Source organism: Gambusia affinis, linkage group LG09, assembly GCF_019740435.1.
Source record: "Gambusia affinis linkage group LG09, SWU_Gaff_1.0, whole genome shotgun sequence".
In the NCBI taxonomy this organism is placed as follows: Eukaryota; Metazoa; Chordata; class Actinopteri; order Cyprinodontiformes; family Poeciliidae; genus Gambusia; species Gambusia affinis.
Window position 1 is genome coordinate 4,023,753 of NC_057876.1, and position 21,697 is coordinate 4,045,449.

A 21,697-nucleotide genomic window follows, 5' to 3' on the forward strand; every position below is an offset into this window, starting at 1 on the left:
CACATTATTGGTAATCAATAACAGAACATGCCACTAATAAACCAATATGATTGAGCTGTAATTTCAGGTTCATTTACTCATATATATCCCTCGACATATGCGTCTTATGTTACTGTGTAATTTCTTGTTATTCAGTGCAAGAGTGAGTCAAAGTGTGGCATAAATGATGGAATAAGCGTGTTACAGGTAGTGTGGAATGCGGCCGACGTACATCGTTGTACTTAAAGATTTCGTGCATGTTGATGCCCTCTGTGTTGAGAACCGTCTGTTTTTCCCCAGACTTGGTTGTGGTCTCGCTCAGCAGGCACCGCGTCAGGCCTCGGGTCTCCATGATGACGGCGTTCTGGGCCAGAGTCGACAGGACCGAGGTCAGGTCGAAGTGGACCCTGTTCAAAGGGAATTCCAGCTCCACCTGTGTGAATGGTCACGTTTCATACAAGTCGTTAGCACATCGGAGTTGACGGGTGGAAACAATGACAGAACACCAGGGGTCGGGAGGAGATGGGTCGTTAAAGTCTGAGCAAACTTTGAGCCTAACCAACACCAGGCACCTTTCACTACATTCAGGGAAAAAAATTTTAATGACTTAATTTTAGCTACATGAGTTTAAGACTTTTAAAGGATGCATTAACACCCTGTTTCACTGACTTATGTTAGAAAATCTGAGATACGAGCGATGAGAGAATGTACCCAAAATCTCCTGTTAGTGTAGCTTATAGCAGATTCTCAAAGTAACTCATTAAAGAAAAGTCATTAATCAAGTATAACAATAAACATTAATTGAACTCCTATGTAGGTATACCATTTTGCACAAATATGGACCAATAGTTGTAGTTTACTGTAACTCTCTAAAGCGCAACCTGGCTCACCTCACACCAGAGTTCTTCCTGCTGATCGAAGGAGTATCTCTGTATGGCCGAGTTAGACGACAGAACCGAGTTCACCCTCATCTGGACCGAGGACTCCTCTCCCCCTTGCCCTGCTCTCGTTTCTTTCTTCTTCTGCTGCTGCTGATGTTGCTGCTGCTCTTCAGTGTCTGCTGACTCAGGCTGGGTCTCCTCCACAGCGTTTGCCTGGCTGTTCTCCTCCTCGCCCTGATCCTCTTCAGCATCGCCGCCTTCGCCCTCGTCTTCGCTTTCATAGTCTACCTGTCAGTAGAGGTGAATAATCAGCTTGGACATCCACAACGCCAGGATTTTTGTCTCCAACTACATTGACTAAATTCTCTGGGAAATTTTTTTTCCCCCAGTTCTGAATGAAAGCAATCAGATTGTTTTAACACTGGTATTTCTGCTGAGTTATTATACAGTGAGAATCTCATCATACAAAATGCTCAAAGTGTTCATCTGGATCCTTAGTCGGAGCAGTGGGCAAAATCTCATTAAACAAGTCTTTCAAGCACATTTCTATAAGAAGTACTGCTTTAACCAGCTGTGGTTGTTTAGTTTCCGTCTCACTGAACAGACATTTTGCCATGTTTTTACCTGCCTCAGACATGCTCCATTCAGGTTTTAGCTTAGCTAACAGAGTTTCAGTTTCTTTCGATTCAAAACTACTTTACTGATCTCAAAGGGAAATTAAATGTTGCAACTCAGAGAAACTGTCAACAGTTTTAGCTTTAGTGGTTTCACTTCAATTCTTGTTTCAGCTTCCACTCTTTGGCTTGGTATTTTATTTTATTTTAATGTTGAGTCTATAATGTTTTACAAAAATTGGACTGATTGCCAAGTTTGTGCACACGAACAAGGAATTTCACTTTGGTTCCGATTTAACTTTCAATTAAGACAAAGGAAAAATAAAAAATACAATTACCTTTATGTCATTTAGTAATAATAAAAAGAAAAAACATTAATAGTGGGGTTCTCCAAGGCGCAATTCCTGGACCTGAACAGAGCACAAACCAAATCTAAAGAAAAAAAAATTAACGCTGTTACGTGTCCCACTAAGCAGTGGATCCCAAAGTGTGGGGTACGCCCCCTGGAGGGGGCGCAGTGCCATTGCAGCGAAGAGCGGGAAACAATATGGATGAATGAAAAAAAAAAGTTACACAAATGAGATTCACTGTAAAGATGGTTTGTAGTTTGTTTTGTTGAAACCTGAAGAGTGAAATAAACTTCAGTGGAGTTTGAAAACAAATATGTGTTTAGGTTTATGTCTGGTTGAACGATGTGTGTGCCCAGTTGATTTTTAAAAAAATAATTTTTCATAATTTTAGTGTAATCCAGAGGGCGGGTCCAGAAAATCTTTGAGAACCATTGAGCTAAAGCCTTAGGGACAAAGAAAAAAAATCATACATGTCTTAAAATTTATTTATTTTTTTTTTATAAAAAAGGATTGTGGCATTCATTTGTATTTGTCCCTTTTTACTCTAAAACCACAAAATAAAGTCAAGTGCAAATGTTTTGTACTGAATAAAGTTCTGTCTAATTTAATATCAGAAACAAAGGAGAGGCAAGAACAAGCTGTGAGTCAGCAGCAATGTGGTATGAAGCTAATCCTGAAATTGTTCTGTGACTCTCTATGGTGATGATGAGCTTTATTTGACTCTTGATGCTGAACTGGTTCGCCACCCCTGCTCTAGACCATTTAAAGATGCAAAAAAAATTTATAAATACATAAAATAAAAAATTTGCTTTTTACTAAAAATCTTGTTTCATTATCACTGACATTGGCTAATTGAGCCATATTAAATTTTCTACTCCAAGTGTTGAGGAACTTTGAATTAATCCACAAACTGGTACTGAGGCCCTTTCCTTTTAGACACTTGTGAAAATGGGGAAGACAAGAAAATGCTCCATTTATGTAAGCCTGCTCATACCTACAGTGAGAGCAATAATCAAAATGTTTCAAACAAATACAAAGGTCATTGTTGGTGTTTCTGAGTCTCCATATATTTTTCTTTGATAATATCTTTATTGTGGGCGCCAGTAACTGTTGCAACCAAAGTCCCTCCATGATTCTACAGCTACAATGTCCCTCAGTAAGCTTTTGTGTTTTTGGAGTAAAACCGCTGTAAGTGTTCGATAATTCCTTAATGTTAATGAAGAAGTTCTTGTTGCACAAGACATTTTAAAAGTGCTAAAATCCACCATTGGAAGTAATAATTTATCAATGTTAAGGAGATATTGACTCAAAACAAGCTGCTATATCTTGCCGAAAAGCTACTTATAAGTTAGTTTTGTCTTATTTAAAGTGCACTAATATTTGCACAAGAAACTAGACTGAAAACACTTGGTAAGACTTTGTGTGTTTTTGCAGTGTACTGATCGTATGCTGATTGGATGAGAGTTTATGGGAGTACATTCCATTCCAACCAAGTTGAAACTCGTGTTGCAATCATGAGAAAATATTAAAGGAGGTCTGACATTGGGAGAGGCACATTAAGTTCGTGGAAAGACGTTTCATAACGGAACACGCCCTGTTTCAGCCTCAGCCCTACCTCCTCCGCCTGTTTGCTTTTCCTCTTGGCGTCTGATGCGTCAGCATCTCCTTCATCCCCCTGGTCATCAACGATCTCTCCTTCCTCCTCCTCTTCTCCACCGCCGTCCTGCGGAACGTCAACGTGAATGAAAGTGAAAGCTCGAGCACGACTGAGCTTGATGGAGAGCACTGAAAAATAATGACAAAACTAAATTAAAACCTGGGCCCCTGCGGTTCCATCCTCGTCCATGTTTTTATCTCCAGGGGTGGCCTTCCTCGTCTCCACGGCGATGGAGGCCAGCTTGGCTGAGCGCTTTTTAATGGCTTCCAGGAGGAGACGGAAAAACCTGAAGCAGATGTGGAGGTGGATGAGAGCAGGTGGGGCTAAAGACAAACAGGTTAGCTCTGACTGTTTCCTGACATGCGAACACACACCTCGTCTCCATGTAGTGGAGGATCTGATGGGGAGTTAACAGCTTGTCGTCACGGTAACGCTCAGGAGGCAGGAAGTGAAAGGTGACTTTAAACGATTGCAGTCTTTGATAAGCTTCGATCCGAAGCGTCTCGACAACGTCCACCTTCTGCAGCACCTACACACACACACACACACACACATCATTTATCTGTAACCTTGATAAATGAAAGGGGAGGTGAAGTTGGTCCCCCCACCTTCTTCATATCAGATAAAATTGGTGTCAAACGTTTGTGCTACATTTGTGCAGCAAAATGTTTTGTTTGTGCCGCTATCATTCTAAAGATAGAAAGAAATGTTTCTAGAGGTCATCAAAGGTCAAAGGTAATTATAAAAATGCTCCATATATCAAACATGACTTAAAAAAATCTGACTTTTTAAACACCTTAAAATTGGGCCTCTGTCTCTTTAAGTACAACTCTTTCTGAAACTCCGCCTTCAAGAAGTCATCACAACTTCTTGTACCTGTGATGACTTCAAGAGGTTGAAATCACCTTCAACTTCTTGGCTCATCTATTAACCCTTTAGAAACATTTTTATCAGCGTTTCACTGAGAAGTAGTTCCTATAATGAGCTCAGTTGTTCCACCAGATGTTTGCTAATTGCTGCTGGCTAGTCTGAAGGAGCTGGGTGGGGAAGTGCGGAAGGGGGCTCGGGGGTTTGCTCTGTGAGGCAGAAGCTCGGTAGCTTGGAAACTGCAGCTCTGAGAGGAGCTTCGTCCTCGAAAGTGGGGCTAGGTTCACCCAGGCACAGCTGAATGGTTGCCATGGAGATTAAAGGATTTCTGAAGCATGCATGAAAGAATCAAGGTATGCTTTTGATGAGGGAATAGCATTATAACATGGTGCAATGCTAAAAAAAATGAAAAGTAGATTTTACACTATACTGCCAGATACTTTCAGCCATTCCTAAGTATAATCACAAACTAAACTGAATGCATGTTTGGGCTTTGATGAAGGAGGAACAGCTAAGCTCAGAAAGAGACCACAGTGGAGGGGATGAATAAAGCACCATGTAAAAGAGGAAGAGAAACTGGTAAGAAATCAGAACTGTGACGGCCTCAGACCTCAGCCAGGCAGACTCTGGTGAGCTGTTTCCGCAGCGTTTTGGCCCTCTTCAAAGCCTTCTTGTTGTTCAGCACCGGGACGCTCATCATGGGGGTTTTAATGCCGGAACTGGCCACCATCAGGATCTCCCTCAGTCTGGAAGATTGGACACGTGTTGGCTCTCGTTAAAATGAGACGTCAACGATGATAACGATGGACACAAGCGTTGTGAGTGTGAGGGGTTGTTACCGGGGGATTCCCAGAGTGACGTTCATCTCTCCTCTCCCCGCGAAGTGGAAGGTGTTGAGGGTCATCTGGGTGGACGGCTCGCCTATGGACTGAGCTGCCAGCAGGCCCACGGCTTCCCCTGGGTCACACAGGGAGCGCTGCCACTTATAGTGAAGCAGCTGCCGCAGCCTGCAATCATTCGTTACTGTACGTCACTCAGCTGCTTTTACAGCAGAGGAGAAACAATCAAACAGGAATCTAACTCTAGCTGCACAGAACAGAGTGGGAGGTTGTGCCAAAAAGAAAAACAAAAATCAATTAGCATAATTCTTATTTACTAACCATTCAAAATGTCCCAAAAATCTATTTAAAATGTCCTAAAAACTGAATTAAAATGTCCAAAAAAATCATTTTAATTGCAAATATTTTTGAAATGTCCCCTCAACGTCCTGAGAATGATGCACCTAAATTGTATACCAGTGCCATACTGGTACTGTAATATGTACAATGTACTGAATTTAATGTAAATTACTCTTTGCCAACCAGATAGGTTTGTATTTACATTTTGCTTGTTTGTTCTGTTCATCAGTGAAAAATCAGCAAAACTTTAAATTAAAAAGAAAAAGTCACAAAAGTTGATTAAAGATGTTCTGAAAACTCATTAACAACGTCCCAAAATTGACTACAAATATCTCTAAAATCAATTCAAAGTGACCCAAAACCAATTAAAAACAACCTCAAAAGATCGACTTCAAATGACCCACAAACCAATCAAAATTTACCCAAAATGAATTGGAAATGTCCCAAAAACTGATTTAAATCTAGAACAAAAATCTGCTATCTTGTCAGCCTGCATTCTTTAACTCAGCTCGACATTCTAGCTTCAAAAAATATCAGATGGCTAAAAACTCCATCTGCAACGCCATCGTCGTTGGAGCCTGTCTGCAGAAACGTGACGCTTCGCTGAAGCAAAACAGAAACAGACGCAGGGAGAGAGAGCTTCCATTTAATTATGGATTAATATTAAAACTTTATAAATGTGAAAAAAAATCCACTTTAATATTTCCATCTGTCATTCTGCCTTGCAGAGGCAGACAGGAGCAGATAGTCAGGATTCTGTGCAAACTGATGGATTAAGGCAGAGATCACAGATATGAGTTGAAAATTGACTTCTGAATCAAATTATGAGATGGTAAAAGATTCCCACCCTTGGTATTTTAGTGTATGTATGAGGCAGAAATGTCATAAAGCTCAAAAGAAAAATCAAGACATATGCTGAACATTTAAAGCAATTTGAAGAGTAAAATATTGTGATAAAGATTCCTTCACTGTCTGCAACAGACACCATCAGACAGTGTCTGCTGACCTCAGTTCAACCACATTTTCCTCTTATTAGCAGCACTAAGATTAGTGTGCAGCTACAAAGGGGAAGGGCAAAATGCGAGCTTCAATCGTCCACTAAGAAGAGTTGTGTTTTTAATGTTTTTCAGTACCTCTGTGTCTCCATGCCGTCCTCTGTGGCGTTGCCTCTGTTCTGAAGGTACTTCTCGGTGATGTCATGGAAGTTTTCCGACACCGACCCGAAGCAGACGTCGGGCCTGAACAGGCCCAGGGTCGGCTCGGGGCAGCGGGACGACCGCCTGGTGTATTTGGCTCTGCCGGCTTCGTCCAGAGAGTGCCAGTCCTTCACCAACTGATGAGACAAAGAGAGAGAAGGGTTGAGACGACACCGTACACGCGGGACGTCAAACTAAAACAGACTTGTACCTGCAGCACTGCAGGATCTTGAGCGGGCAGCGGCTCAGTTGACGGCATGGCCTCTCGTAGCTTCGCTAACTTCTTCTGGGAAAACAGTAGAAAGGCTCCTGGAACAGAAAGCACCGTCAAATCAAAACTTATGGAGAAAATATAAAATTCAGCAGCAATCCAAACAGTTTTTGCTTTCGATATGTATACCTCTGCGAGGACACGCCAGCTCTCTCTTTGCTTTCCAACGCTGGATGGATGTGAAGTGGCGGGCTGCAGTGTGAGGGTCCAAACGGGCCAGAACGCTGTCCAGGTCCTGTGACCTCCTGATGACCTGAAGAGGAGCAGGACGCACAGGCAAAGGAAGTTTTAGATGATTCTTCAAATTAAAACTGTATGCTCAACTGTGATAATAGCAACAGGAGAAGAAGAACAGAGAACATATTTTACAGCCATAAGAAAGAAGAAGCCAAATTTAAAGTTATGACAATGTTTATATGCTATTCTGATTCTGGATATTCCATCAATAAATCTTTCTTTGTATCTTTTCTTTGTTTTTCTTCCTTCTTTGCACCTTTTTCTTCATCCTCTCTTTATTATATGTTTCCATCAAAATTGTGGCGTTTATTGGTCTAAACTTGCCCTTGCATTTGGTGCAGATTGTACAAAAAAAAAAAGTTGGCAAGTGGAAATTATTACATTTTTTCATAAGACAAGCATTATATTAGTAGAAGAAAGAAGAACAATGTAGCAGGGGAAATGCTGACATAATGCTCACTTAAACGGTTAAATACAGAATTAAAGTAGAGTTTTAATGACGCCGTGGGTTCTGTGGTTGATGGACGGTTCGTTTTTAACTCTGCCTTTAGGTGAATGCTTCTTTAAAAATGAACGAGACAAAATAAAACAAGTTTTTGATCTACTTCTCTTTTACTTCCTTCCTTCCTTTCATTAAGCAGAGTGAATGTTCTTGTGGTTTGTAGTGACGTGTATTTTCTCTGCATCAACGGAAACTGAACCACTGGGGAAAAAACAGCAGGTAAACAGAGCGCAGCTATTTTTACGCTCTGACTGTATCTGTATCTGCATCAGTGAAGGTGTGGGAGGAAACCGTCACTCACGGTAAACATGTTGAACTGAACCATAAGCAGCTGCTTTGGTAGCTGTGTGCATCAAATATTCATCCCCAGGAGACCATCCTGAATCACCGTGGGGCCCATCGGCTACACCGTTACTATAGCAACCACTTTGGCCAGTGGCATGCAGGAAGAATGAAGCACTGAATTTGACAAGGTCGTCTTATCGCGTTACAAATAGAAGCACTGAAATGTATTTACTAGAAGATCTGACTGTTGATAAACTGAATACAGTGAAACCAAACAAGGATTCAAGTAAAGTTATTTATCGCGTGGTTATTTCTCTGACTGGACATCTTTGATTACTGCTTTTTGTTCATCTTTGCATGATTCAGATGGTTATACTCGCAGCATAACTTATTTAAGTTTTTCCAGCTATACTTTAGATGGCTAAATTATTCATTTGTTGGAAGGATAAAAGTGCTTTATGTAGCATTGTCTTGACTGATCAATTATTTATGCAAAGAGCAGAGGAAACATCACACTGTATGTGAGAGAGATGTCTCTATTACACGGCTCTGCAGTAAAGCAGGATGTCACCATTATTTTTAATAAATACAAAAATCACCAGAGTTCTTTCTTATGTTAGCTATTTATAGTGAAAATTGCCAACTTTGACCCCTTCTTTTGATAACTTCACCGCACAAGAGAATTGTTGTCAGCCATTAGTGACTAGATACGGTGCATTCACTGACAAGAAAAAAGATGCAATTATTCATTTCCAACCAGTTGATCAGCGATCAAGGAAGGTTGGAAATAAAAATCTCTTTTTGCAAACCCCATTTGGTTTTGTAGAACCTCTCTAAGTATAACATCAACAAGATGGAATTAAAAAAAAATAAAAAGTTCAATTATACTAGCAAATTATGACAAATAGTTCCAAAAAGTAGCAACTTTAAAAAAAAAAAAAATCAGAGTCTAGCCTCCCCACAGAAAGCCAGTCAGTGTCTGTGTTTATTGTGACACCTCGTAGTTGTTCTCGATGAACGGGAACTGCCTCGGCTGCAGGAACTGGGTCTTGGGGATGTCCAGCCCATCCTCGCCGTACAGGAACTGGACCACGGAGCCGTCGCTGTCCCTGACGGTCAGGTCGTACTGCACCACCAGACCCTCCAAGTGCTTTATGATGCATCTGGGGAGCAGAAGGGCGGACGGAGAAGGCAGCAGATGAAAAGAAGAGGAAGCACAGCAATCCCACACATTTACAACCACTTCAACTTCCCAACGCCGGCTGATGATGAGGATAAAATTTGCTCCGTTTACATCAGGCAAAGTTTTGTGTAAAGGTGAGTTACCTCTGCAGATATCCTGATCGGGACGTTTTCACAGCCGTGTCCACCAGTCCTTCTCTGCCAGCCATGCAGTGGAAGAAAAACTCCTGGAGACACATCAATATCATCAGGGTTTCTGCAGGTTTCACCAACTCAAAGTTAAGACTTTCTAAGACCATTAAATAAATTAAAGACTGAAATCACAACAGAAATGTACAAAACAAAATAGAATATTTTATATAGTAGTAGTGCCCAGTCTTTCTTTTTTTCACAGACAGCATCTAGACTTGTATCAGGTGGAGTGGAGCCAAGTGGTGATAAATTTACAACCACGATGAACTCAAAAAAAGATAGCCAGCTAATTAGCAAAGGTATCTTAGCAGCTAGTTAGCTGTAGCTTCAACAGCCTCAATCACAGAACACAATGAAGATGTTTGAGTGCGACTCAAATGTTTGCCTGACAGAAAAGCCCCAAGAGAAAAATAAACTACAGAGAAAATGACATTAACTAGAAAACACAAATTGTAAGACCTATAGTTAACATATTTAATGCCATCTTACATTTTTCTAATGAATTTAAGACATTTTTAACAAAGTTTTTTATTAATGCAGAAGCACCAAAGTCAAAGCAGGGAGATAAGTAATAAAAATAATCAACATGTGGTTGGAAAACCCAATAATTTATGCTTCAATTTAATATTAGAGCTCATTCTATTTCTTTATGGGATAACAATAGTATAGTATATGTTATAGAACTAAAATCCTATTAAGCTTAGGAATATAAGTAGCACAACTTCCCAAATAATTTCACCTTATTACTAACGAGTTTATTAATGAAACGTTTAGTAAGCAATTGTTTTATCTGCTGCATGTGCAACTGAACCTGCACGTATCTGACAGTCTGCGTGTCATAATGTCCTTCTGCAGCCAAAGACAAACAGCCCTCCACCTCCACAGCCGAGTGGACGAACCTGTGGCTTGATTCCTGTGAGGAAGCGTCCAGAAACGAAGCCCCCCGCGCCGGGTGACGGGTCGTACGGCTGGAAGCAAGGCAGAAACTTTCCTGAAGGCATCAAGGGCGGCCTGCGGCCCTCCAGCTCAATCTGACCCAGCAGGCAGGAGATCTGGAACGAGCAGCAACAAACGGGATCAGAACTAGGAGTGCGCTGAAAAGTGGTTTTCTTTCACAATCCATATAAAATGGAGGACTGGACGCTGTGGGAAGACGAGGGTGAACTTGCATCACCTGCATGGTGTTGACGGTGGAGCCTTTAGCTCCAGACTGCACCATGAGCTGGAGGTTGTTGTCTGGGAACGGGGTGTGCAGTCCGACCGGCATACACACCTGCACACCAACACATGGTCACTGAAACACACTTTGATACACACAAAGTGGTGATGCTTCATCCTGTTAGAGCGTCAAACTACAAACTGCCGTTACAATTTGTTGGTGTCATAAAATCCATCAGTTTTAAAGACATTATTAGTGTCTGAGTACATGAAATCATTGGATTTCATCCATTTTTCTCCCCTCTGCAAATTGGGAAACAATAAAGTTTCAAAACTTCTGATTTTTTAGACTATGGGCAATAAGTTGCAAACTGATATCTCCAAAATAAACCAAGAACATAAAGGTTGAAAAATATCTTGAGAGGAAAATCCACAAAGAAATACAGATTTAATAAAAGCTGAAAACAATCACTTCAGAGATAGTTTGACACCTAAACTGAATCTAAAAATCTATTTTTCAATGTCTGTTTATCTGTTAGTAATGCAAAAACAAGAAATGATAAGTGAAACACAACGTTTCTTATGGCATACCAAAAGTAAAAAAGTTAGCATTTAAATGATTAAACACCAGAATAATTCATATGCTGTGAACGTATGGGTCATTAATGATCCCGGTGACGGAGAGTGAAACCTTGTTGATGTCGTTGTTCACTTGGTTGGCCACTTCCTTGAATTTGTGATCGGCCATGCTGAAGTCTCTCTGGTCGGGGTTGAGGTGAGCGTCCTGCCACCGACTGGCGGCTTCAGCCGGAGTCATGCTGGGAGGCAGGTTGAAGGCAGCCTGCAGGGCCTGAGGACACACACATACACACACACACACACACACACACACACACACAACTGTTTGAAAATCACTTTCCAACAAGAACCAAAGGGGATTTCATGGGCACACTTTGCTGGTGGCTTGAAGAAAGACCAGCTAAATATTTGAAACTAAGCTGCACATTAGCAGACAAGTTCTCCAATTATATAAATGAATCATTATTTCTACATGTTGCCTGTCACAGAGCTCCTGTTGCAATGCTGCGCCATAATAATAACCTTGATGTAACTTGTTAGCTTTAAGGGGCGGGGCTTACATTTTTTACTAATATCCTAAACGATCCAGCAAACTTGAAGGCGGCAAAATTTAGCCTAATTTTTTCCCCCCATCAATGCACGTCTTTGGTTTCTGTAGTTCAGAGTGATGTCAGCACGCCCAGGGCAGCCATCTTTGTTTAACAAGTGTGTTTCACAGCAGACTTTGAATTCTGGTTAACTCTGCGCAGTAATAGGGCCGTGCAACCATTTTGTTTTATTGTAATTATGAGAATAAAGTGTCCTTTTTACCCGACTAAAGAAGAATAAATTTACTAGTAAATTCATGAAAATTCCTACATGAAAATTAAGATTAAAATGAGGATATTCTGAAGTTACACAGGAGATACATCTTTTAACACACCAGCATCAAATTAAAACAAGTTTTTTTTTGTAATTTTAAGACGTTTATTTCTAGTAAAATTGCATCTACATTCTGCTACTATTACACAAAAAAGAAGAATTATTCTCACCTCACCCTATAATCCGTCGAACAACTAACAGAAGGGATGATTACAATAAAAAAACACTTTTTGAAAATATTTTTCTGACATTTCTAATTTCCTTTTTTAGGAAACAGAGTGAGGAAAAAAAACTATTAAATCGCATTTAAAACCCAAAGCTGTTCAGTGTTCAGCATTCCCGAGTGTTTGTGTGCAGTACATGTTTGTCCCCAGTGGGCATGTGGAGCACCGTGGGGCCCATAAACTGCAGCGTTACTGTGGCAGCCATTTTGGCCAGTGGCATCCAGATAGAAGGAAGCACTGAATTTGACAAGGCTGCAGGATTTCATGAGCGCATTAAACACAAACCGGGGAGCTTTGCTCACCTTGGTGCCGATTTTCAGAGACTCTTGGATGATTTGTTTCCTCCGCATATTGGCTCCAGGTTTCACCAGAATGTCTTCCACTCCTACACAGACACAGACGAGTAACCTACATTTAAGGCTTAACAGAAGTATGACTCAACCTAATGCATTTATATCTATTAGCTGTAGTGTCCCTATCGAGGCCATTACAGTTAACTAAAACTAGAGAAACGACAAAGGCTGAAATTGAAAAACCATTTTTGTTAACTGAAATAAATAAAAACAGAATTAATGGGTAAAAACCACAGCTAACAGGAACTATATTGTACGTTTACAAAACTGGAACATACTGAAAAGATAGATATAATATCCATTATTCTTATGTTCATTAATCTATTTATTAGCTTTCTGAACTCATGTGAAATTATTATTTTTCCCTGCAAAATTAAAGCAGTTTAATTCAGCTGTCGGCAAATTACTGCGCTCGGACCAGTCCGCAAAATGGTGACAGCAAAAGTTGGAATAAAAGGCCAAAGTCAGTTGATTTAATAAATGTTTTGGAAACGCTATGTTCTGTTGAGCATTCGTTACTCAATCAGTGTATACACAATCACAATACAATACTGTGACCTTTTTTAATTCTACACCAAAATCTAAAAAAACCCCACTAAAAATAAAAAATATTACTATAACTTCTAAAAACTAAAAAAAAAAAATGTAGCTAATAAAAATGAGCAAACCCTCTCTTAAAAGTAACTGAATTTGAAAGTATTTTTATTAGCTCATGGGGAAAATGTGTTGGATATGCAAGAGGTTCTCCTAACAGAGCTGTTGTACAAATGATCCTATTTGTGTTTTCTTTGTGCGAACGTGGGTTTTATTTTTGCATAAATAATACACAGGTATATACTGGTATCCAAAAGCGTTCTTTTGTTTGTTTTGCTTCTTTCAAACCACAAATCTGAAACAAAACGTCCAGAAAACTGAAAAACAACCAAAACACAGAGTTCCTATAAATCTAGACTGAAATCCCACCTGCTTAGAGTTGCTTTGGAACCATAATTACCGGTTTAACATATTTGATGTGTATTTATGTTTTTTGACAAAATATAATGCTAGTTACTAGTTTCTCAATTGGTGACTGTATAATATTTTTTATGATGTTGTATTTTTGTGTTTTTATCATGGAAAGCATTGTGAAGTACCGTGATGCTGAAATATGCTCTACAAATAAACCTGATCGATTAATTAAAGACTAAACTGAAACTAAACAATGTTTAACTAATAAAAACTGATAGAAACCCAGAGCTGTTGAAAGGCAGCACCTTACCCAGAGTGAAGCCCCTGTAGAGCTGCAGGTAGGCGGTGAAGAGTCGAGCCAGGCAGCTGAGCAGCTTCCCGCTGGTCTCCCCTCCGTACAGCTCGTAGCAGCAGTGGACCAACCCGTAGGCCGACGAGCCGTAGTGCGCTTTGTCCAGAACGCCGACCAGCAGCTCGCCCTGACGGATCACCACCTGCAGGACGACGCCGTGAAGCAGCCGGTTCAACCCGCCCATAAGCTCCGGAGCATCTCTTCTAGTATGTATGTGTGTGTGTGTGTGTGTGTGTGTGTGTGTGTGTGTGTGTGTGTTCCTACCTGTGACTCACACATACTCTCCGGGTTGTAGCCCGGAGAAGATCGAGGCGGGAGCTGGATCCAAGCCTTGCCAGGGATTTTGGCTTTGCCGGTGAGGTTAAGTGGGACGGCTTTGTCTGGGAGGATGTTCAGCAATAAAGTGGAGACGACCTGGGGAGGAAGAGGAGGAATGAGGTAACAAATACAGATCTGGAAACAATGAAGAGCCCACTGCACTGAAACCCTACTGGTTATTCCACCAAATACTGATTTCTGAACTCTTCCTCAGTTAAAACATAACTGATTTAAAGGAGCGGAATACAAATATACACCACACCTGGAATACCTTCAAGCAAATCAAATAACCTCAACCGAGGTTTATTGTTAATAAGTAAATAAATCCTAGAAATGTATCGAGGTCAAAAATAATTGAAGTAGAAATTCCTGTATTGCAATGTGCAATTCTGTAGTAAAGGCAAAATATGTGAAAGCTGTCCAGGTTTTTTGTTTTTAAAGTATTTAACGCAATCAGCTGTCACAAATATTTAATGTTCTGTTTCAGAATCTCTGGGTAGTAAAAAGTGAACATTTTGGACTTATGTAAAAAAAAAAAAAAAAAAAGAACTCCTCCAATTAGCAAACATCTAGTGAAACTGTGTATCTGCTAAGTTCATAATATGAGCTATTTAGTGAAATGCTGGTCAAAAAAAAAAAAAAGTTGTTGAAGAGTTACTAGAGGAGCCATGTTGTCTTGACCTCCTGGAGGCAGAGATTCAGAAAGAGCAGGAACTTCTTAAAGAGACAGAGACCCAAATTTAAAGTGGTAAATTGGAAAGTCAAATTTCTTTTAAGTCATATTTGATATATAAACAATTTTGAAACTATGAAATGGCACAATGTACTTGGAAAACACATAATCCTTCCCCTTCAATAAGGGGAAGGATTTAAGGAAAAGTAAGAACATTTGTTCTATTTTCATCACTATTCAAAGAAATGATCCTTCAAAATGAGAAAAAGGATGTTATAAGTTAGATTAAAAAGACTTAATTTAAGCATTTATTGCTTACAATGAGATTGCTAGGAAAATGGGGACTTTTTGTTGAGCCCTCAAATCAAATCCCAGTCCAGTCTGTGGAAATGTGCAGTTAAATGTGTGTGAATGTTCTTTATATTTTTCCCTCTGTGGTTACAGAAGGAGTCGTGTGCAGCGGTCACCTGCTTCCCGGTCCACAGCTGCTGAGGTTTGAAGACAGCGGGGGCCATCAGCCTGACCCGGCCCGTCTTGTCGGTCAGCCCTCGGTACACCAGCTCGGTGTACTGGTCCTTGGTGAAGAAGCAGCCTCTGATGGTCATCTTGGTTCCTGACACCATGTGGTCCTGGATGAGGCCCGCTAAAGGTTTACCGTCCTGACCACAAACAGGGAAGGTAACCAACAACTCATTCACATCCCTCTGATTCAAGGAGAGTGAAAAGTAGGCGGGGCTAAATGTGTGTGTGCTGAAGAGGTTCTGTGGGGTCCACCTTGGGGACGAGGTACTGCTGGTTGGTGCTGACCAGCGTGTAGGCCTCGGCTCGGCCCAGTTCGGTCTGAGGGAAGTGGGCGTTCATCTCGTCGCCGTCAAAGTCGGCGTTGTACGCCTTGCAGTTGGCGTAGTGAAGCCGCAGGACCTGAGGAGCAGAGGATGGAGAGAGTTGACTGGTCATGTGATCTACAGGGTTACTACGGTAACCAGGTTTCACTATGATGGAGTTCAGAAATTTACTGAATTTATATTTACACAGCAGGTGGGATCTGACTAGAACAAGAAACAAGGAAGGAAGACAGTAGGAAGTAAAGGAATAAAGGAGAGATAGAAGGAAGGAAGACAGGCAATGGGAGGGAAAGTAAAAATGAAGAAAGGAAGAAAGTAAATAGCAAGGAAGGAAGCAAGAGAGAAAGAAAGGAAGGTAGAAAAAAATAAAGAAGGAAGAATGAAAGGCAATGTGAAGGAAAGTAAAAATGAGGGAAGGAAGAAAGGAAGGAAGGCAGTAAAACAGAAGGAAAGAAGGAAGCAAAAAAGAAGGTTGGAAGGAGAAAAAAGAGGAAAGAAAAGAAGACAGACAATAGGGAGAAGGAAGGAAAAAGGAAAGGTAGGGAGGAAGACAACAGGAAGAAAGGAAACAGAAAGGAAGTCGGGCAATTTGAAGGAAGGAAGGACTCCACATTTATAAAGTAGGATAAGGAATAATGTGTAGGAACCTTTTCCTTCATGGATCCTTCATATAGCAATGAGAGCAGAAGGAGAGAAGAGGTGTTACCTTCTCTCCAGGTAAGATGCGAGCGCAGTGGGCTTGTATGGAGGGTCTGTGCAGGGTGGGCTGTCTGTTGAGCAGCAGAACGTCTCCGTTCTTCACGTGTCGATTCACCTGAGGCAACAGCAACAACAGCATGACGGAGGGAAAACCCAGGAATGGCTCTCAGTGGGTCCGCTTCCAGTCAGACTTACAATCTTCATGGGCATCTTTTGGGGACCGGGACAGGGCGTCAGCAGTTCCTTGGCAACCGCCTCCCTCTGCGCGGCGCTGGTGGGCGACAGGATGGTCTTCCTGCCGTCCTCGTTAATCACCATGGAGGCGCCAGGGTGGACGTTGGGCCCGTTGAGGACGGCCTGCCGGAGCTCCTTCACGTTCCAGGGCGTGACGGGCTGAGGGTAGGTCAGCTTGGTGGCAAACACCTCAACACACACACACACACACACACCGTCAACACGTCAATAATCAACTGGCTGACAACTCTGTTGTTACTCTCCACCTAGATCCAGTTACCATGGGGATCCCGATCTCGTTGGTTCCGATGTACATGTCGGGACAGATGACGGACCGGGCGGCGTAGTCCACCCGCTTCCCCATCATGTGCTTCCGGAACAATCCATCCTTCTTCTCCAGGATCTGCCAGACGGAACAGAAAAGTCTTTGGTTTTTTTCTTAAAAAGGGAATTGACTTGTTTTGTTTGCATCATTTAATGTTTTTTCTAATACTGTTTAATTCTACAGCTGCTTCAGTCGTTAAATGAAAAATCTGCAGAATGTTGCAATTTTTTGCCCGATTGTCAGAAATAAATAAATAAATAAATCACTCCCTAAAAATGATCCCTAGCTGCAGTAGTATTTTAAACATGTCCTAGTTCATGCCCTATTTTCCCCCGTCACACCTGTCTGATCCCGGGGTATTTATCCGTTATTAGTTTGTCCATGTCACTGTCAAAGACGATGTTGACGTGGCTCTGCAGGCGGATCCACATGTTATACAGTTTATCTGGTAACGTCGCTCCGCTAATTCCCGACAGGAACGTCTGATCCTCTGGCTCCAACGTCTGGGGGGGAAACAAACGGTAGGATAAATAAAGAGCTGAGATAAAGTGTTCCCAAAAGGAAGGCGTGACGTTCCCTCACCACTTCCTCCTCCTCCTCAGTTTGCTTCTCTCCTGCTATGAGAGCCAGAAGCTTCCTGATGATGGCGCTGTCCTTCATCACAGCCTGCATGTTGACCGTCTGGCCGTTGGTGAACATCTGGTCGCCTAGGCGATTGATGGGGCGATACCTGGAACAGAGGGCGGGTCAGGTGCGTGTCCTGCTGCAGTCAGGCTTTGTGCCGGCGCGTTGTGCTGCCAGCGTACCTGCAGGGTGGAACCACCAGCAGCTCCAGGAAGAACAGGTCCGGGTAGAAACCCTTCTGACCCTCAGAGCCTGAGCTCTCCTCCAGACCAGGAAACAGACACTTCAGGAAGAAACCTGGAACCAAAGGTGCCGAGATAACTTGAGATCATCCCATTTCCCCATGCTGGACATTTTAGCAGTAACAATACATAAAATTAATCATAAACATCTAGACCTAACAGTAATTCTAATGCTTTTTGTATTTAATCATAAGAAATCAAAGTCATAATCATAGGCAGAGAGAGAGAGAGTGCTGTCAAGCCATGGAAAAGGAACAGCAGGAAGTTTCCAGCCTGCAGAGAGTTTTAAAGAATGAAGTCTAAACATTTTGAGTAATTGAATAAGAACCAGTGCAAAATACTTGTATTAATGTTGTTTTGATGCTGAGTCGAAGAAGCTAAAATGGGTTATAGATGTGATTTTGACAATGCACTTGGAATGATGTAAAATGTGTAACTGCAATGAAAGGTCACTGAAGTTGTGGGTTGGAGGCAGATACTAGGTGAAAGGTTAGGAGAAGGATGATCAGTAATAATCGTGTTTCATGTGTTTGACCTGTAACCTCAGTAAAGTTGATCAGAGTTTCATACTGGTTGCCAACGTGTAGCAAAAGAGGAACTGAAACTGCTGGACAGAAGGAAGATATGCAGGCTAAAGTACTGTGACCCTTGAGCAGCCTAGGACAAGAACACAGACATGACATGACGGTGCGAAGCGAAGGTGGATCTGAGATCATCTATTCAAGCAGGCAGTCAATGGGAAAGGGCAGCCTGTGACATGAGGTTGTTCTCAGGTTGTTCTAAAGTCTGCTGCAAAAGGAGAGAAGTGGGTTTTTCCTTCCTTAAGCTCTGACACCTAGACGGATCAACAAAGCTATGGATCTAAACCGAACAAAAATATAGACACCTCAGGTCAAATTTAAGAGTTTTATGAACATTTGGGTTGAGCAATATATAGAGAAACTCAAAGTATGTTGTCAGTAATTACTGATCTTCATATCAGCATTGATAACATCGTGGTCTGGTCATTTGTAGCGGTTTCACAGTCCTTTGAACATAACAGGGGTCTGGTAGGCGGTTACAGACAGTCTGAGGTGCGATGCTGTTGTGCAGACCAACAGACTCATCAGCTGTGTGTGCCGCTGGTCTTAGCCGATCCCACAGACGGACGAGCCGGATGTGGCGATCTTATGCTGGAGTGGTCACACGAGGATAAGGTCGATTTGGAGTTATGCCAGTCTGTTGGAAACCAACTTTTAACCGACCAATGGTTCGATAATGGACAATGAGTCAAGCAGTTACAGCTCTGGTGGATATCCCTGCATCCAACATGCCAATGGCACACTCCAGCATAACTTGAGACATCTGAGGCATTATGACTTGTGACAAAATTTGATATTTTGGGACGGCCTTTTGTTGTCCCCAGTCCAAGGATTGTCCAGCTGTTGCTCATTTTGTCTGATCACCCAGTGGACATGCCTAACCCATGCACTGAGTAAAACTCACTGACAACAGGTTGGATTAAATATCATAACAAATCACGAGAAATATTACATTTGTATGATAAAATGCTCATTTACAGTCGCTAACTCCACATGGCAACAACATTTGACAAGCTGATGGACTGCAGCAGAGCACCTGTACGCGCCTGAGGAAATTCCTCCAAAATCCAACAGCTGCTGCTTTCAATCTGGACTCTTCCAGCATCCAGGCCTTCAGGCCAACAGACCTCGGCTCCCCGGGGACAAGGGGCCCCCTCACTCTGCCAGGACTCTAGCCTACGGATTGGGCTAGAGTTTGTGGTTCAGTTCTCTGTCTTGCAAATAGATTTTATTATACATCTCTTTGATTTGATGTTAGCATCTGTTCTCTGCTACTGTTAAAACACTGTATAAACCCCCTCATCCCAAGCCATAATTAACTGTGCATACAAAGACACTCACATGGTGGACATTCTTTCTGTGCATCACTCTAGAGTCCCCTGATAGGTATAATTAATCATGGTGTTAAAACTAAACCGACAAGATGTAACTACCGGTGGCTTAGCAAACAAATAGAAGATAAAAATATCTCCTCTGCGAATACTAACTCCAGATGCAAAAACCTAACCTGGGCAAACTTTAAGAGCACGTTGTGAAAAAGAGGAGAACGACCGTTAACGGGTATGATCTGTTGGACTTAATTCAACTCCGGCAGCTAGTAGGTTCACCCATAGGAGGAAGCAAGAAGGAACATTCTGGAAGAAGGTCATCAGACACAGGCAAATGTCCTCCAGTGAATCCAGCTGAAATGTTCTGCGTGAACTCAGCCAGAGGCTGCAGCTGGATGGAGCCCTGATTCTCCTCCAGAGAAAAGTGCCGACTTAGACAAAGGAAACAGGAATCACTTCCCTGCAAAGTCTGACGGATCAAGTGGTTTAGTTAAAATATGTCTAGCAGGTAGAAAGAAAAAAAAGGAAACCATCTAGATTTTTCAGACATAAGAAATGTTTTGGCGTCACAAAGGTCCTGGTCCTGGTCCACCAGACCAGGACCTTCAGTTTTCTCTGACTCATCTCTATACATTAAAGTAATGTTCCTTATGCTCATATATTGTCTAATTTCAGCTCTCAGGGTTTGGATTTTACCTTCTTTCTCCCAGACTTTACTGATGTGCTCCCTGGCGGTGCTGGCAGTGAGGAAAACTCTCTTTCCAGTCAGAAGATCTTCTGCAATACCAACAAAAAGGACACGTATGCAGAGTTAAATATTCTCATCCAACACATCCCACGCAAAATAAGAGTGGAAATCTGGAAAGAATATTCTCACAATAAGATACAGACACCTTCCTCTTGTATTAATTCTTTGTTCTAAATGCTTATTTCTTTGTTTTGCTTTATTGACACTTTAGTACTTCTTACTCCACTGAAATGTCTCAGCTACTTCTGGACCACGGCAAACTAAGCCTGAAAACAGTTAGGCTGAAGAGTTTAATTGGGTTCCGTCTTTTGGGTGTTGTTGATTAAACACTCTTTATTTATTTAATAAATACTTTTAGTTTCTTTTAAGTTTCTCTAGATCTTGCTGGGACATTAAAACATAGGAATTCTACCAGGTGACATAAGGCTGATTTTGTAACTATCTTTATGTGACTCTGAATTCTCAGGTCTGACTCATTGCTACAGCCAGACTTCAGGTTCTGATCGCCAGTTTCTCGCTGTAATTACTGAAGTTGAAGTTAACAAAAACAAAATAACAAAATAACAAAAAACTGAAATTGAGAAACCAATTTTGTTAAATAAAATTGATTAATGGGGGGAAAAAAAATGTACTAACTACAAAAATATTGGTTAGAAAACTAACTGAAACATACTGAAATTCGAGATATAATACCAATAGTTTTCATGTTTATGAATCTATTTATTAGCCTTTTGAATTGATTTTTTTCCTTCCACACAAGCACTTTACATCAGTTGTTACATTTCTGCGCTCCATACTCCAACTGGTGGTGATTGTGCTCACAAAGTGAGCTACAAATGAATGCTACAAATGAAAGCTGCCATGATTACCGGTAATGAATTACTTACTAATTAGATAAACAGGAGAGATTTCAGGAGGACTCTTCCACAGCTTCCTTTAGGTTCTACTGAAATCTTCCCCTCTTTAACTACAAGCTCCTGAACTTGTCACAAAAAAACCATACAAATCCAAACATTATGCACTGCCAAAGCCGCCCACCTGTGTTTTCAGCAGTTTGTCCTCCCGTTGGCATGGTGATGATCAGCTTGCTGTTGTGTTCGCGACGCACTGTTGACTTGCCACCTCTTCCCCCAGACAAAACACAAACATATAGCACGAGGTGAACTTCGCGTCACCGTTCAGAACGTCATGCTTCACGTTCAGGCTGGGTCTCT

General features: G+C 41.6%; 1 protein-coding gene and 2 non-coding genes across 3 annotated transcripts in view; all 3 read right to left on the reverse strand.

Annotated features, from left to right (window-relative positions):
• The window catches only part of polr1a (RNA polymerase I subunit A), a 29,383-nt gene that overhangs the window by 2,780 nt on the left and 4,906 nt on the right, over window positions 1–21,697 (reverse strand). Inside the window, exons 7-34 of the mRNA XM_044126657.1 lie at window positions 21,522–21,607; window positions 20,432–20,512; window positions 17,767–17,881; window positions 17,543–17,690; window positions 17,302–17,463; window positions 16,916–17,038; window positions 16,597–16,824; window positions 16,409–16,516; window positions 15,632–15,778; window positions 15,325–15,516; window positions 14,131–14,280; window positions 13,825–14,008; window positions 12,516–12,598; window positions 11,241–11,399; window positions 10,566–10,664; window positions 10,291–10,443; window positions 9,344–9,426; window positions 9,015–9,180; window positions 7,123–7,246; window positions 6,934–7,031; window positions 6,660–6,859; window positions 5,188–5,355; window positions 4,959–5,094; window positions 3,856–4,010; window positions 3,641–3,767; window positions 3,440–3,547; window positions 870–1,148; window positions 212–412 (exon numbers count right to left, since the gene is read on the reverse strand). Coding sequence (XP_043982592.1) covers window positions 212–412; window positions 870–1,148; window positions 3,440–3,547; window positions 3,641–3,767; window positions 3,856–4,010; window positions 4,959–5,094; window positions 5,188–5,355; window positions 6,660–6,859; window positions 6,934–7,031; window positions 7,123–7,246; window positions 9,015–9,180; window positions 9,344–9,426; window positions 10,291–10,443; window positions 10,566–10,664; window positions 11,241–11,399; window positions 12,516–12,598; window positions 13,825–14,008; window positions 14,131–14,280; window positions 15,325–15,516; window positions 15,632–15,778; window positions 16,409–16,516; window positions 16,597–16,824; window positions 16,916–17,038; window positions 17,302–17,463; window positions 17,543–17,690; window positions 17,767–17,881; window positions 20,432–20,512; window positions 21,522–21,607 — 4,063 coding nt within the window. The remainder of the gene's footprint in view (window positions 1–211; window positions 413–869; window positions 1,149–3,439; window positions 3,548–3,640; window positions 3,768–3,855; window positions 4,011–4,958; window positions 5,095–5,187; window positions 5,356–6,659; window positions 6,860–6,933; window positions 7,032–7,122; window positions 7,247–9,014; window positions 9,181–9,343; window positions 9,427–10,290; window positions 10,444–10,565; window positions 10,665–11,240; window positions 11,400–12,515; window positions 12,599–13,824; window positions 14,009–14,130; window positions 14,281–15,324; window positions 15,517–15,631; window positions 15,779–16,408; window positions 16,517–16,596; window positions 16,825–16,915; window positions 17,039–17,301; window positions 17,464–17,542; window positions 17,691–17,766; window positions 17,882–20,431; window positions 20,513–21,521; window positions 21,608–21,697) is intronic.
• LOC122837657 lies at window positions 8,074–8,212 on the reverse strand. Its single transcript, XR_006371810.1, has one exon. It is a non-coding gene; the product is annotated as a small nucleolar RNA SNORA5 (small nucleolar RNA).
• Window positions 12,335–12,470, reverse strand: LOC122837656. Its single transcript, XR_006371809.1, has one exon. It is a non-coding gene; the product is annotated as a small nucleolar RNA SNORA5 (small nucleolar RNA).